At 58.0% G+C, this 15,789-nt stretch overlaps 2 protein-coding genes across 6 annotated transcripts in view; both read left to right on the top strand.

Annotated features, from left to right (window-relative positions):
• GLYCTK (glycerate kinase) lies at nucleotides 1-6,043 on the top strand. Of its 5 annotated transcripts, none has more exons than XM_032650108.1 (5): nucleotides 1-196; nucleotides 2,951-3,366; nucleotides 3,598-3,749; nucleotides 4,351-4,526; nucleotides 4,789-6,033. In XM_032650108.1, the coding sequence occupies exons 2-5, from the start codon at nucleotides 2,990-2,992 to the stop codon at nucleotides 5,653-5,655; spliced, it is 1,572 nt and encodes a 523-aa protein (XP_032505999.1). In that variant the 5' UTR covers nucleotides 1-196; nucleotides 2,951-2,989; the 3' UTR covers nucleotides 5,656-6,033. The 5 variants fall into 5 exon arrangements, with proteins under 5 accessions (XP_032505999.1, XP_032505995.1, XP_032505998.1 ...); XM_032650104.1 differs by having other exon boundaries at nucleotides 1-564; XM_032650107.1 differs by lacking the exon at nucleotides 1-196 and adding an exon at nucleotides 770-1,138.
• The window catches only part of DNAH1 (dynein axonemal heavy chain 1), a 101,691-nt gene continuing 91,528 nt past the window's right edge, over nucleotides 5,627-15,789 (top strand). Inside the window, exon 1 of the mRNA XM_032650102.1 lies at nucleotides 5,627-5,719. Within this exon, the coding sequence (XP_032505993.1) occupies nucleotides 5,667-5,719 (53 nt within the window). The 5' untranslated portion in view covers nucleotides 5,627-5,666. The remainder of the gene's footprint in view (nucleotides 5,720-15,789) is intronic.

Raw genomic sequence — 15,789 nt, 5'->3', positions numbered from 1 at the left:
GTGGGAGGCCTAGGGTCCTTTGTGTTTACACGCACCTTGCGTGTTCGAGAATCACGGACTAGAACTCTCTTGCTGAGTCAGAGCTGTGATTTGGTCGCTCAAGACAGAAGGCGGGGAACACGAATGAATTGTAGAATTACAGTGGTGAGGAGGGACGGGGATGACTTCATTTGGCCCCAGGAGGGGTGTGTTGTGGGTAAGTAGTGATTCTCAGCCTGTTTGCTTAGTCCAGTGCCTGGCACCTAACAAGAGGTCGGAATGTATCTGCGACTGGTTGAATCCTACAGAATAAAGGAGGGGACGGATTACAGAAATCGGCGATTATTATCCCATTGTAGAGATGAAGACACCGAGTCCTGAAGGTGACTCTAACCAGACCTCTTGGCGGTCAGGGCAGAGTCAATGCCCTAGTCGCCGTCCTGGCTCCCGTTGCCACCCGCCCCCGCTCCCACCGGCCTCCCGCCACAGGCGCCCCACCCACCCCATAATTCCGGATTCCGCTCCGCCCCCTCAAAGCAGTTCCGGTTCCCGAGGCTGGAAGCCGCGGCCCTGAACGGTGTTGCGGTAAGTCCGCGCAGCGAGGGCCCGCAAAACCACTGGGCCCGGCAACAGCGGGCCCAAGCGTCAGCGGGCCCTTATTTCTCGGACATTGAACCGGATGTTACGCGGCCGCCATTTACCTCACGAAAGCCAGAGGTTCCGGCTTGAGGGTGACGCCATTTCCGGGGCTGGGCGAGCAGGCGAAGGCCGGAAAGGACTCCAGCCTAGCTTTGTGGCTGGGAGGAGTCAAGGAGGGCCCGCTCGGTATTTCCGGGTTTCTTGCTGGAGAGACGGGGAGTTCAGGAGAGGCGGTGTCACGAGTAGACTTGCTGGATTTGGCAAAAAAAAAAAAAAAAAAAAATGCAGGGCGTCCAGTTAAACTTGAATTTTTAGATAGACAACAAATAATTTTTTAGTATAGGTATGCCCCAAATATTGTACGGAACGTATTTACGTTCCTAATTTATCTGAAATTCAAATTTAACTGGACGTCCGGTATCTTATCTGGCTACTTTTCTCTTGGGCGCCCCCTGCCCTGGGCTCTAATATCCAGTGGCAAAGCTGGTATCCTCTAGGCCTGTATCCATCAGGGAAACAGGTAACAAATTTCGCCCAGACTGTCAGAATCAGCTATCGTCACCTATGCTACTTTTAGCGCCAATCCTAATGGGCCAGCCTCACGAGACCCCGGCAACAGCTGGGCCCATTTTGAGTCCCCATGGCAGCGCCCCCTGTGTTCCCTTTCACCGCTGGGGTCAGGCGCGGTTTGTCTTCTCTTGTGGGAAAGCTGAGCTCCATGTAGGCTAAGTGGCCAGAGGCTAGAAGTTGCCAGGTTTTTTGAGTATGGGATAAAGTGATGTTTGGAGTCCAGATTTTCAGTGTTAACAGTGGACAGCTTCAGTGGACAGCCCAGGGATGTCACGTGTTAACAGTGGACAGCCCAGGGATGTTACGGGGAGAGCATTAGTCTCATCTCACCTCTCGTTTTGCTCATGAGACCCAGTGAGAGAAATGGAGTTGTCCCTGTGGTAGAGCTGGAGCCTGATTCCCAGCCTCCTTCCCCTGCTCTGTCCACAATTGCTGCTGCAGTCAGCTGGCAGCATTTATGGTGGGCATTTATTAAAGTAATGCCTTTTTACAGATGAGCTCTTGGGGGCTTTATTGTCCCTAAACTCCGCTACAGCCTCTTGACCTTCACCTTAAAGCTTTTTTAGCCTTTACTGTGCCCAGTAGGGAAAATGACTATTTGGCCTCAGCTGGGGAAGCCTGCCCTTTGCCTACTCTAGCCATGCTGCTCTCACCCCTGTGGGTGGTGTGAGCCAAGACTTGTTATGCAGAGCCAAAGGCATGTTCTTGGCATGGGTGGGTCTGACCGTGTAGGTGGAAGGGCATCCTTTTCTGTCTTGCAGATTGGGCCCAATGGTATGTGGGGTCATGTGGCGTCTAAGGACTTCTTCAGGGTTCTACTATAGGCCAGGCTTTGCTGCCACTTCTGATTTGAACCTGAACCTGTTGCTGGACTCACCCTGAGTGCTGGGATTCTTTGGGCTGTGTGCCCCGAGGATGTGCCTGGACCTGCCTGTCGGTGTCCCAGCAAACCTACAGCCTCCCTACACAGACCTAGCCTTTCCAGGCTCCTCAGCCCAGACCCTTGAGCTAATGAAATAGAGCAGGCTGTGTGCTCTAGAGCCCGCGAGCCACAACTACTGAAGCCTGCGTGCCTAGAGCCCATGCTCCGCAACAAGGGAAGCCACTGCAATGAGAAGCCCGCGCACTGCAACAAAGAGTAGCCCCTGCTCGCCGCAACAAAGACCATGTGGTCGCCGCAACAAAGACCATGTGCAGCAACAAAGACCCAACACAGCCAAAAATAAATAAATTAATTTAAAAAAAAAAGAGGGCAGGCTGGAGGTCACTGGGCTCAAGGTCAGTTGGTGGGACAGCCAGCAGCTTTGTAGCAACAGAAGTGGTAAAGAGGCAAGGAAGGAGTGCCAGAAAGGGGCGTTGCCTGGGCAAGGCTCATAAGTGCAGGGGGTGGAAAAGGGGTGGGGTGGGAGCCCACTGATAGTAATTTCTTCTTCTGTGAATGATTAGCTCTCAGCTGAAGTGGGTGATCTAGGAGGAGGGCTCAGCTAACAGGACCTCTGGACTCTGGGCAGAGTGTCCAGAGGGCTGGCATGTGGCCTGTGGAAGAGGAGGACATGGTTGGGTGGCAGGCCTGGGCTCAGAAGACTGGATTGGAGTGAGATCAGGCAGCTGTGGGCCTTAGGAAATCTCCTTGGACTGGCAGATGGCCTATTCTTGCAGCAGCAGCTGTGGGGTCCACTGGCCCTGAGCCCTCAGAGCCGTGGCTGTGGGGAGCCTCCTGTCTGGCCTTGCAACGGTCTAACTAGTGCTTTCTTCCCCCTAGGCAGCCATGGATGCCAGGTGGTGCTGAGAGCAGTGGGGCATGGCTGCAGCCCTGCAGGTCCTGCGTCACTTGGCCCGAGCCCCCTTGAGACCACTCCTCTGGGGGTGCCCATTGGCCCGGCTGGCCAGTAGCATGGCCCTGGCAGAGCAGGCACAGCAGCTGTTTGAGAGCACTGTGGGTGCCGTGCTGCCGGGCCCCATGCTGCAGCGGGCACTGTCTTTGGACCCTGATAGTGGGCAGCTGAAGGTGAGGGACCGGAGCTTTCAGCTGCAGCAAAACGTCTACCTGGTGGGCTTTGGCAAGGCTGTCCTGGGCATGGCAACTGCAGCTGAGGAGCTCTTGGGCCAGCATCTTGTGCAGGGCGTGATCAGCGTTCCCAAGGGGATCCGTGCTGCAATGGAGAGTGCTGGCAAGCAGTAAGGAGCCTTGGGGGGCTGCTCCTATGTGGAGGGGAACCTGGGCCCAGACTCAGGCTGGATCGGGGCTTCCTTCCTTCACCAGCTTCCATTTTCTTCTGGGACTGGCCTGGCTCCAGGGTGGGTGTCAGTGGGTGTCCTTTTTAATGTCCCCTTCACCTGTACATCTGGGAAATCAGGTGGGAAGAGGAGCCCACCCCATATCTTGCTCTCCGTTCTCTCTCCCCTGAGGGAGATGCTGTTGAAGCCACACAGCCGTGTCCAGGTATTCGAGGGTGCGGAGAACAACCTGCCAGACCGAGATGCTCTGCGGGCTGCTCTGGCCATCCGGCAGCTGGCTGAAGGCCTCACAGCTGATGACCTGCTGCTCGTGCTCATCTCAGGTGTGGGTGCCAGACTGGCTCAGGACAGTGTGTTGATGGGGGGTGGGGGTTTCCAAATATCAGGCCTGCAAGAAGCTGTTGGTCTGAGCTCTCAAGGTCACAGGACAAGGGAGCAGTAAAGAGCCTGGATGGCTTAGTCCTTGGTGGCCTCCTGTGAGCTGTGGGGTCCTCCCCTTGACTGACCTTGTTGGATAACCGTGAGAGGGCACCCAGGGAGCACCTCACTCAGGCCTTGCCAGGAAAATGTCTCTGTTGCTGCTGTCTGTACCGTTGTCACCTGGGGCTAGAACCCTGGTTTCCAGCTCTCTCAGAGTCTCCACCCTCGTTCTCCGCTGTCTCCTCTAGGTCTGCTTCCTTTTCCAAGCTGTTAAGGAATAGTTCTTCCAGTGTCTGCTGGGACCTGGGCTACCCCAAAGCAGGGTTCAACCTGGGTGTGGTGACTGTGCACACATTCACTGTATGTCCACACGGGGGCACCCTAGCCCCTCTTTCTAGCCTCCTCTTTTCTAGCCTAATATGAGCACTGACTGCCTGCTCCCCCAGGTAGGGAAGTCCCTTTGTCATCCATCCCCTTTGCCCAGCGTCTTCATTGTCTCTGCAGGTGGGGGCTCGGCCCTGCTGCCCGCCCCCATTCCACCTGTCACACTGGAGGAGAAGCAGACACTCACCAAGCTGCTGGCGGCCCGTGGAGCCACCATCCAGGAGCTGAACACCATCCGGAAGGCCCTGTCCCAGCTCAAGGGTGGGGGTCTGGCTCAGGCCGCCTACCCTGCCCAGGTGCGTGGGTCTCTTCTTCCCCAGGCAGCTCTGGGCTGGTGGAGCCACACCCACATGTGCCAGGGAGATGAAGGGAAGAGGCCTGGTACAGGAGTCCACAGGGCTAGGTGTTTTGCACACCCACTTGAGAGGGGTTAGAAGTGGGTGAGGAAGTGCACTGGGTGGTGTGAGGACGTGTGGATAGGTGGAGGCAGTTTGATCTCATGGGCCCTGGGGCAAGGATCAGGTGGGACTGAGCCTTGCCTCTGCGACCCCTCCCCAGGTGGTGAGCCTGATTCTGTCAGACGTGGTGGGGGACCCTGTGGAGGTGATTGCCAGCGGCCCCACCGTGGCCAGCATCCACAGTGTGCAAGATTGCCTGCATATCCTCAATCGCTATGGCCTTCGTGCTGCCCTGCCACGTTCTGTGAAGACTGTGCTGGCTCGGGCTGACTCTGACCCCCATGGGCCACACACCTGTGGTCATGTCCTCAATGTGATCATTGGCTCCAATGCACTGGCACTGGCTGAGGCTCAGAAGCAGGCCGAGGCGCTGGGATACAGGGCTGTGGTGCTGAGCACAGCTATGCAGGGAGATGTGAAAAGTGTAGCCCAGTTCTATGCACTGCTGGCCCGAGTGGCTGGAACCCGCCTCACCATGCCTGGGGCTGGAGCCTCTGTGGAGGAGGATGAACAACTCTATGAACTGGCGGCTGAGCTCCAGCTCCCAGACCTGCAGCTGAAGGAGGCTCTGGAGGCCATGGTGGGCACTCGGGGCCCGGTCTGCTTGCTGGCTGGTGGTGAGCCCACAGTGCAGTTGCAGGGCTCAGGCAAGGGTGGCCGGAACCAGGAACTGGCCCTGCGTGTTGGAGCAGAGCTGGGACGGTGGCCATTGGGGCCTATTGATGTGCTGTTTTTGAGCGGTGGCACTGATGGGCAGGATGGGCCCACAGAGGCAGCCGGGGCCTGGGTCAGGCCTGAGCTTACCAGCCAGGCCGCCGCCCAGGGTCTGGACGTGGCCGCCTTCCTAGCCCACAATGACTCACATACCTTCTTCTGTCGCTTCCAGGGTGGGGCACACCTGCTGCACACGGGGCTGACTGGCACCAATGTCATGGACGCCCACCTCCTGTTCCTGCAGCCGCGGTGATATTGTAGGTCATGTTTTGGGAACCTAGAGGAGGCCTGCAGGGCAGCGTCCTGGAGCAGACCAGGTTTGGTCCCCAGGGCCTCCCCAGGCTTTAGGGCCTCTCCTCTCCTTGGCCCTAGCTACGTGGTTGTCCCTCACACCTCCCAACCAGGGCCTCTGCTTTGTGTCCAACTCCTCAACCAGACAGGCAGATGGGGGTTCTCTTCCACCCCTACTTTTTCAGCCGTGGCAGCAGGTACCCCTGAGGACCAGGACGAGCCCCTAGGCCAATTTGCTGCTCCCATTGTTTTCCCCCAGGCAGCCCCTCTGCTCAGCTCCTGAGCCTGTTTCTTCTGTGGGGTGAAACAGGAAGGACTGAAAATAAAAAGGACCACACTATGGGTTCTCAGTGCTTCTTCCCTCACAGCAAAGGTTAGTGGGGAGCTGCCGGGAAGGGGAATGGTGTTGGGCAGCAGCTCCTGTGCCAGGGCCCTGCAGGAGTTCTCCGTACCCATCTCTGCAGGGCACTTGCTTCACTTAAACAGGAGCTTGAGAGGGTTGAGCGTGGCTCCCAACATGCTTGATGTGGGTGAGCAGAGACCCCAGGGAGGACAGGCCTAAGAACTTTAGTCTGTGAGGTCTGGGAGGGACTGGCCACCCATCCAACTGTCACTCTCCCCTGTGGCATCCCTGCTGAGGTCTCTCCACCCTGTGATGGAGTGCCTCTCTGGGCACATGCTTACTGCCTGCCGCCAAGGACTTCCTTCTGTCTTTGGACAGCCCTTAGCCAGACTGTACTTTCTTTGGTTGATAAACCCCTATTTATCCAGGGGTTACCCCCAGCCACACAGGACACTGGGTGTTGTTTCCTTGTGCCAGACCCATTTTCCCAGGCTGAACCACTCCCTGCCCTCAGAGCCTTTAGCTGTTTCTCTGGGAACACAGTCTAGTTCCTGGTGCCAGCCTGCAGTGGGGGTCTCCAGTGCTGGGATGGTGGGTCAGAGCAGTGGTGCGGTCCAGCAGCCCCTCTCCCCTTCTGCTGTTATGGCTGCCTGGGAAGAGGCCAGTGGGGAGGGGAGCAACAGAGGAAGGGCTTCCTTAGCCAGGCTAGCAGACTGCCCTGGGAGAGGGTGGGGCCGCTGTCCTGGCTCTCCTTGGGCCCCCTTGTTCAGTGTTCGAGCCCTCCGCTGGCTGCCCCCGCCGTGCGCCACGGCTCCAATCCCTATATGAGTGAGCAGTAGAATCACATAGGAATAAAAAGCCATAGAGAACAGCGAGGCCTGGGGCTGTTCCTGCTGGCCTCCTCCTCCATCCCAGCCGTGCCCTCCTCTCTGAGGGTGTGAGGGGCTCTGGGCCAGGGCTGGCGTGCCCTTCTCCTGGGAAGAGCCTCCCTTCTCTACTTGGGCTCCAGATGGTGCAGCTTGCAGGTGGTTCCTGGTGGGCTGGGGATGGGGAGGGAGGTGAGCAGGTGAGCCGGGTGCTGGGGTCCAGGGAGATTTAGGGGAGAGGGGAATTCATACCCCTTTGTGATGCAGGGGCTCCATTTCCTTCTGTCCTGGTGGGAGGTTTCTTCCAGCAGGGGTGGGGATGTCATAGTCTTAGGGGCTACTGTCCCCGCATGGCTGTGCCTGTGCCCCGGTGCTCCTCTGGCACCCTCTAGATATGCCCTGTTCCTGCTTCAGTCCTTGCCCTCCGGGGCATGAGGATTAGCACTGGGTGTCAAGTTCCCAGCAACAGCAGGATAAGAGGTTGGGGTTGTGGCAGAGGGCCTGTCTGCCATGTCCCCAGCATGTGCATGCGTATGTGTGGTGGCATGTGAGCATGCAGGTGTTGGTGTTGGCATCGGCATTGCAGGAGGGGGAACGCATCTGTGTATGTACACGGAGATCCTCAGCACGGGCTGTGCTGTGCTGCTTCCTGTGCGCATAGCTGCTTACACACCTGCTGAGGGGTGAGAGTGGGGTCTTGCCAGAGTCTCCCCCTGCCACCTTGGCCCCTGCCCTGGGCCTGTGTTTGTGGGGGCTGGAGGCCAGAGGCTGGATTGGGCCTAACCCATTAGATTTGCCCATTTGGTAACCCCAAGATGAGAAAGGATATATTTGGCTGCAATCTAGATGAAAATATGAGATAAAGCCTACATGGTGAGTGTTCTGTAGGACTTATTATTTGCTCCATAAATGTCAATTATGTGTCACAATAACTGCTCCCGTCCTGTGGCTCTTGGCTTCCGTCTGTCCCCACTTGGGTTCCTGCTGCCCTCGTTCCCACCTCATCTCCATCCCCAGCAGCTTTCCCTGGCTGCTGCCTTCACAGGCCCTTCCATTCTCTGCACTTGACATGAACTGAGTGCAGCTGGGCAATGGGCCTGGCCAGCCTTTAGGTGTCTGCCAATCCAAATCCATTTCTTTTATAGCTGGTGAAACAGAGAGGGAAGGTGGCTTGTCTGGGGCTGCATAGCAAGTCTGCCACAGAACCAGAATGAGAGCCTGGTTGGGACCTGCTTGACTATCCTCTTCCTACCCTCTGGGGCTTAGAGACCCTGGGGCCTGTCAAGGGCTCAGCCAGAGCCAGAGATCCACTCCTGCTTCCCTGCTGCCCTGCCAAGGGCTTGGGATGGTGACGTGACCATGGCTGGTCTCTTTAGGGGTCCTTAGAACAGATTTGTCAGTCCCTCTTGGCTTAGATTTCACAGCTCCATTGTGTGTGTGATTTGGCAAAAAGCCACGTGTGGTGGGTTTCCACACAAAGGTGTGTGCCTGCATCTGTGTGCACATCTGTGTGTGTGCTCTGAGACGTGTCGGCGTGTGTGTCCAGTTCAACCCACGGTCACTGAGTGGGCCTCAGAGCCATGCTCTGAGTGGGGTGGGGGACACACACAGTTTGGTGTGGTTAGAATGTTGGGGAGACGGTGATGCAAGAAACGCAAGGAGGCCATAAAGGCTGGCAGAGGCCAATTGGCAAAAGGCCTCGTGTGCCTGGCTGAAGGGGTTGCACTTCACACTGAGAGTGGTGGCAGGCCCCACAAGTTTTTGGCAAGGAGTGATGCCAGGAGGCTGTCTTAGGACTTTGATGCTGAGGCCATCCTTACATGGGGGTGGGGGGTGGGTGGAAGAGGTGCGGCATGTAGGAGAGAGGTGCATCACCAGGCCTGGCAACCCCCTCCCACCTCCTCCCTGCCCACTCCTCTGCAGCCTCATTCCGGCAGCCTTCAGCCAGGCCAGGCATCCCTTTGGATGTCCACTTTGGAACCAAGGTTGGAAGCCGTGGCTCAAACACCCCTGGGAGTAACCTAGCCCCTCTGTTGCTGGGAATGCCTTCAGGGCACGAGGATTTGTGGGGCAGAGAGCCTGGGCAGCGAGTGGACTTTGGTGAGCATAGGCACCCCACCGCATGTAGGGTCTCACCAAGTGGCAGTTAAAAGACCTGGAAGGAGCACTGGAGTGGGAGTCGGGTCCTAGGTCCTTGGCCATGCCAGCCTCCTTTCTCCAGGCCTTGGTTTTCCCCTCTGTTTAATGGGACAACATCCTTATCTTGCTTACCTTGCTGGGGAGGTGTCGGCAGCAGATGGATGGAGGTAGGAAAGCTCTGTGGAAGGCGGTCAGGGACAGAGGGAGAGAAGGGAGAGGTATTGGCCTCTTCCAAGGAGAAGCTCAGGGAGTTCTTGTCTCAGGGAGGCCCCTTCTTCCAGGCAGGGTCGGGGTTGAGCTGGCGAGGTCTTGGTGCTCACTGACTGAGGCCGAGCGAGTGACTACTGCCCTCTGGCACTGGACTGGCACTGGCAGGGTGTGGTATTTGAGTCTTTAATGGCTGCTGGGGTGCACAGTGCCATACGAGATCACAGAGCCAGTGGGGGGGATCAGCTGGAGCTAGAGTAAGCTGACTCAGCCTTCGAGAGAGAGCCCCTCAGGGTTTAGAAAAACAGGTGGGGCAGCCTGATCCCTTTGGGTCTGGATCATGTGTGAGGGACCTGATGAGGCCCAGGCTGCGTGGGGGAGAACTGGCTCGACCCCAGGCCAGGAGTCCCTAGCTGGGTGAGAGGAATCCGGTGTGCTAGGGGAGGACAGGGGTTGAGTAGGGGCGGGGGGAACACTGACACGCCCTGAGTGGTGGGGAAGCCAGTGGCCTAGGTGGGCTGTCGCTTGAGAGATAGGGCCACAGAGCTGGGGTGAGCTCTGCCCAGGCTGGGAGGGTTGGCCTTTCTCCCTGAGACAGGGATGTCTGACGGTCAACCCCTCCCTAGGCAACCTGAAGGCCAGTCGTGAAGCTTTGCCGTCCTGCTTCCCTGGCTCAGGCTGCCCTGTTCTGGAGAGGCTGTGTGGGGTGGGCTCGGGGCCCCCGGGTCTGATGCCCCCTCTCTCTACAGGTTGCTCCGTCTGGGAGGGGCTGTTGCCAGCTCAGATAAGGAGGCTCTGTCCAGGGAGAGTTTGCCCCCAGAAACAAGTGCCCCATCTACCCAGTCCTAGTGGGAAAAATGCCCCTCACAGCTCTGCCTCATGGGATCACTACCCACCATGATCTTGTCCACTGCTGCCTCCTGGGGGTTTAAGGAGCTGTAGGATCTGGCCCTGCCCTAGCCAGATAGCCAGGGTCTGGCCTCCAAGATGCACCCCAGTGGGAATCCCCCCACCCTTTCCCTCATACTCCTGGCCTTTCCTGCCCCTCCTCTGGCAGCCTGCAGAGCCTCCCTGCTCGCCTCTTTGGGGAAGTGTGAGAGGCACCTTCTGTCCTCATCCAGTGCTGTCTCTCTATCCCCAGCTCCAGCTGAGAAGGGGGTGGGGCCCATGGCACTGGCTCCTGCCCCTTCCATCCACTCCCACTCACCTACCCAGCGTCAGGGTCTCTGGATCACTGTGTAGCCCTGGGTCATGTCCAGTACTCACACTTAAGCCTTTACTCAAGAGCCAGGGCTCCGTTTCCACCTGTTCTCTCCCAGCTGCCCACCACCCCCATCAAGGCATTCCTCCCTGTCCTGTTCAGTTCACCCCAGGAAGCTGACCGCAGGAACATGTGAGCTTGGACCTGAATCCCTACTGATTGCAACTCTGGGTAAAGCTGTCCTGGGGACCCCATCTTGGGGGAGCTGGTCAGAGACCCATAGGGCAGGGAGAAGTACCCCTCCTCCATGTGGCTGTCTGGGTCTGGTGGTCAGTAGCTTGGGGTGAAAGCAGCCAGCCTGTAGCATGGGGCAGAGCTCTCCTTCGCTCACACCCCCAACCTGGGAAATGGGAGTGGTCCAGCACATACCTGACCAGCAACCACAGCCCCCCAGGAATGGACACTTGTAGGGGTCACAGCCCCACGGACAGCTCCGCTGCTGCCACCCGGCAACCTCGCAGCCGCAGCCCAGCCAGAGGCAGGGTCCTGAGCTCTGGACTCTAGGACAGGGCATACATTCAGACCGTCAGGGATGGCTGTTCTGGGCAGCCCAGCCCCCCGCCCACCCAGTCGGGTACCCCCTGAGGGTCTCCCTCCACCCAGGGCCACCCACAGAAGCCAGGCACCAGGGCTGGGACAGAGCTTGCCAGCTCCTGACAAGCTTTGCCCCCCGTGGCCAACTGGCTGCCCCTCTGTCCTTGGCTCCTGCTAACCACCGGGGAATCTGAAGCTGGCACTCCGACTGCTGCTCCCACTGGTCCGGGCAGAGAAGCGGCGGGCTGGACTACCCCGTTCCCCCACCCACCTGCCCCCAGAGCTCCGGCTGCCCGCGCCTGCCGGTGCCCGATCGCTCAGCTCACCTCAGCGGCGCTGTCTCCTCGCCAGAGGCACTGCGGTGTGGGAACTGTCCCGAGGAGCCGGTTCTCAGCTGAAACAAAGAGGTGGGGGAGAGAGAGGGGGGCAGCAGGAGAGGGAGAGGGTGAGTGAGCAGGCGAAGGAGTGGAGACTGGAGGGGGAAGAAAGAAGGGAGAGGATGAGAGAGAAGAGGGGAGGGGAGGAGGCCTGACTTCCAGGGACCGAAGGACCAAGGAAAGAGGGAAGAGGAAATGGGGAGGGGGCGGAGGAGGTGAGGGGGCCAGACCTAGAGAGGGGAGGTTGTTAGAGGGGCGGGACGTGGGGCAAGTGAGGGGGAGTGGGCAGGAGAGGGAGTAGTGGAGAGGAGGGCTGCAGGGGGCGGGCGGGCTGGGGGCTGGGCAGGGTGGGCAGAGAGGCTCCACCCCATCCCATGCCAGGCTCTGCTACTTGAGTGGGCAAAAGGCCACGAAGGGGAATGGGAGGGAGAGGCTCTGGGCTGTGGGCTGGCTAGGAGGATGGGCCAGGGACAAAGGCGGGAGAAGAACAAAGGTGTCCGAATGGAGGAATGGGCCCCTGCTGACCTCTGGGTGCCGCAGTCTGGAGCGTCCTGGACAGAGTCTCCTGAATGGAGGGCAGGTCCACTCTGGGGCGGTCCAGGCTCTGAAGTGTCAGCCTGAGGTCAAGGGGAGAGGGGATGGGCTGTGAAAGCGGGCAGGGGTCCCCTTCATTCTGCTGAGACTGACCACACATCGGGATGCCACTGTCACTGTGTCTTTGGGGGAGGGGATGGTGGATGGGGTCCAAAGCCTGGACTGAGAACTGGGTAGGGGAAGTCCCCTTTTAGGGAAGAGCATTTGGGGCCCCAAGGGAGGTGGGGAGGATGGTAGGCACAATGGGGAAGAATGAAGGGAGTGGGGAAGCAGGGGATAGGGAGGGGGTGAGTTGGGAAGGAGGCTGCAGGGGGCGGGTCCAGAGCTGCAGCCCCTTAACAGGCCCATCTAAAGCAGAGGCCTCCTGCACATCCCAGGATTCTTGGGCTGCCTAATGCAGACCTAATGAAGGATGGAATAATGAACCACTTCCTGCTGCTCCCTCCTGCTGCTAAGTGCTGCTGTGACAGGCAAGGGCACGAGGGAATTCCGCTTGGGCTTGGGCCGCTGCGGCACAAGTCTGTGTTAGTGTTGTGAGGGGCAGGGGAGGTAGGGTGGCCTTGATCAGAACCATCCTATCCCTCTCTAGTCCCAGGCGCAGCACCCCGGGCTGGTCCAGTCTCCTCCCATGCTCAGAGGCACAGGAGGCCGTCCTAAGCTTATGACCAAGGGAAGTTCCCCTTCTCATTCCCACTGGAGACTCCTTATAGAAAGTCCAGCACACCAACATGCTTTGGAGAGCAGGAAGAGGGGAGGGAGCTGTGGGCTTGCCTAAAGCTGTGACAGGGAGAGGAGGAGTCAGCCTCCATCCCACCCTGCGTGGAAGGGTAAGAGCTAGATGCCCTTAGACTCTGCCTAGCCCAACTCCCTCCACCTCCTCAGGGAAGCTGTCCCAGCCCCACCAAGGAGGGCCACATCAACCCGGCTGCCGCTGTTCCAGCTACCTCCTCTCGTAGCCTGGAATCCCATAAAAGGAAAGGACCTCCCTCCCTCCCTCCCTTCTTCCCTCCCTTCCTCCCTTCCTTCCTCCCTTCTTCCCTCCCTTCCTCCCTCCCTCCCTTCCTTCCTCCCTTTCTCCCTCCCTTCCTTCCTCCCTTCCTTCCTCCCTTCCTCCTTTCCTCCCTTCCTTCCTCCCTTCCTTCCTCCCTTCCTCCCTCCCTTCCTTCCTCCCTTCCTCCCTTCCTTCCTCCCTTCCTTCCTTCCTCCCTTCCTCCCTTCCTTCCTCCCTTCCTTCCTTCCTTCCTCCCTTCCTCCTTTCCTCCCTCCTTTCCTCCCTCCCTTCCTCCCTTCCTTCCTTCCTTCCTTTCTCCCTTCCTCCCTCCCTCCCTTCTTCCCTTCCTCCCCCCTTCCTCCCTTCCTCCCTCCCTCCCTTCCTTCATTCCATTTACTTCTAAATAAATGCAAATTTACAGAAGAATTGTCAATAAGAATAGTGTAAGACACCCATATACCATCTAGCCACATCGGCTACTGTTAATATTTTTCCTCACTTGCTCTCCCTTTCTATATATGTATTTGCTCTGTATGTGTGCATAGTTATATGTATTTTTTTTCCTGAGCCATTTGAGAGTAAGTTGCAGATGTCATGGATAAAAGGATGGTTTCTTATCTGTTTCTGTCTCCTGGAGCCAGTGTAGGGGAGCCCAGACCATGTTGTGTGGAATGAATGGAGGCCTGGGACAGGCAATGAATGAGTGCGTATCATCTATTGGGAGCATGAGGCCTGGGAGCTGGAGAGACTTGGCCGAGGCTGCCTTGGGAATTGGGCCTGTCCAGGGCTAGGCCTCACGTTCCTCTTGTTTTTTCTTTCCTCCAGCCTGGGAGGCAGGGATCCATTGCCCACCAAAGTGAGCATGTGGTGTTTGCCGGGTGTGGAGCTGCAGCATATGTCTATGGAGGTGGCAGCAGGCGGGTGGGGTGGATCTGGGAGAACAGGGATGCCCACACTGAGGCACCTGGGCACACTCGCCAGACTGGGCACTGCTTGGCTCTGTTGGGTTTGAGAAGACTCAGCTCTTGGAGGCCCCAGCTACAGTGCTGAGGCCTCAAACTCTTGCCTTTGGGACCCTCCCCACAGCCTCATGAGAGACAGGGCAGGGATGGGGGCCCTCACTTGACAGCTGGTCCATGGTGATAGACTTAGGGAAGGATGAGGGCTCTGGTCATTCTGGACACAACTGTCCCTGACACAGGGCTGGCATTCCTTCTGGTCCCTCAGTACCCCCAAATGGGTTGGACTCCCATCTGGGGCCGTCCTCCAGATGGCTGCTCTCTTCTCTCTCCTAACCCCAACCTGAAGGTTATGGTTAAAAAGTTTGGCATTAAAAAAAAAAATCACACCTTGAAAGATTATCTGATCCCTGAGGCCCTTATGTCCTCTCTCACAGTTGAGGTCCTCCTCCTCCAGGAAGCCTTCCTGACTTCCTCAGGCTGTCTTCCACCTTACATGCCAGCTCTGTTTATTCCTTTGCTGGCTCACACTGGTGCTGTCCCCTGGGCCTAGGGCTTTGCTCGGTCATCAGCCTTTCTCCCTCCTGCTGTCCCAGGCTGGGCATGTAAGTATTGTCCTATATAGGTGGATGACAGTGGCTTGGTTAGTCCTTCCTGGACATTGAGTCCCTCTGATGCCACTGTGCCCCGTACATCTGAGATTCCACAAGCTCTGGGCTGGCTGAGGTGGGGGGTGGGCAAGAGGACCCACTGGAGAGAGGTAGAAGGTTGTTTAAGACCACTGGCCTGTCAGGGCAAAGGCAGGCCTCCAGCCTGGATCTCTGACCACCTGTCTAGCACCTTCTGCTTTCTCCCCTGGAGCATGGGCAAGCCTGTCCAGGGCAGCGGCCGAGGGTCCTCCCTGAATCCCACCTGGGTGACGGCAGGACCTGCAAAACTGAGGGAAGAATGCCCCCCCTCCCCCCCGAATTTATTAGCCCCAGCCCATCCATGTGAAAGCCTAGGGGACACGGGCTTCCTCTCACCCTGCCCATCCCCCCGAAGAGATTTCAGCCAATTAGCACATACAGTATTTACTTAATTAGGGTAATGACATAATTAGTGCAAGTTGGGCTCCATCACATGGCTTCAACATGCAATTATGAGCCGTCAGCGGGAGGCAACATTGTGAAAATGCTCATTCAGTTTTGGTTCCAGCATGGAGGCCACAGCAGCTGCCTCTGCTTTGGAGGCAGTGGCCGCTGTGTGCGTGAGACGCGGTGACTGTCAGAAGCTGACAGACAGGCGAGGACAGAAGAGTCAGCAGGAGCAGAAAGGCAGTTTCCAGGGCTGATGGCATCCCTGACCAAGCCTCTCCCATCACAGATGGGACTGCCATCCCCACAGCCAGGGCCCTGGCTAGGCTGGTCTGGCTGAGATCGGGGGCCCGGGCAGTCTAGGCCCCTCTGCCCCCAGGTTCTCTGCCTGAAATACTACCATTAGCCGGCTGTCTCTTCTCTCTTCAGGGTTTTGATGCTCACACCAGCCACTAGCCTATTGGCCCCTCAGGGTGGCTCTTTGAGGCCACAGACTGGAAGGACTGGATTGATTACTGCTATCCTCATTGGACTTGTGGTAAACTGAGGCTTGGGGCAAGGAAGGTGTTAGATCTGATGGTGGCAGTGCTGCTGACCCAAGAGGCAGCCCAACATGGCCAGACACTCCTCGAGCCCAGGCAGCTCCCCCTCAGCTTCAGGAAGGTCTCCTGCCCCATGGCTCTTTCCCCTAGGAGGGGGCAGGGAATCACTGGGGGACCCCCAGAGTCCTGCTCCCTCAGCCTCCCCTG

The sequence above is a fragment of the Phocoena sinus genome, chromosome 11 (assembly GCF_008692025.1).
Source record: "Phocoena sinus isolate mPhoSin1 chromosome 11, mPhoSin1.pri, whole genome shotgun sequence".
Classification (NCBI taxonomy): domain Eukaryota; kingdom Metazoa; phylum Chordata; class Mammalia; order Artiodactyla; family Phocoenidae; genus Phocoena; species Phocoena sinus.
The sequence above is the reverse complement of the archived record's forward strand: the minus strand, read 5'-3'. Positions and strand labels throughout refer to the sequence as shown.

What these genes read in the sequence shown, in the direction of transcription:
- GLYCTK (XM_032650103.1), top strand. Translation starts at nt 2,990, where the DNA reads ATGGCTGCAGCCCTGCAGGTCCTGCGTCACTTGGCCCGAGCCCCCTTG. An exon ending in ATGGAGAGTGCTGGCAAGCA is followed by an intron (nt 3,367 to 3,597) that starts GTAAGGAGCCTT and finishes CTCTCCCCTGAG; the next exon opens with GGAGATGCTGTTGAAGCCAC. An exon ending in GCTGCTCGTGCTCATCTCAG is followed by an intron (nt 3,750 to 4,350) that starts GTGTGGGTGCCA and finishes TTGTCTCTGCAG; the next exon opens with GTGGGGGCTCGGCCCTGCTG.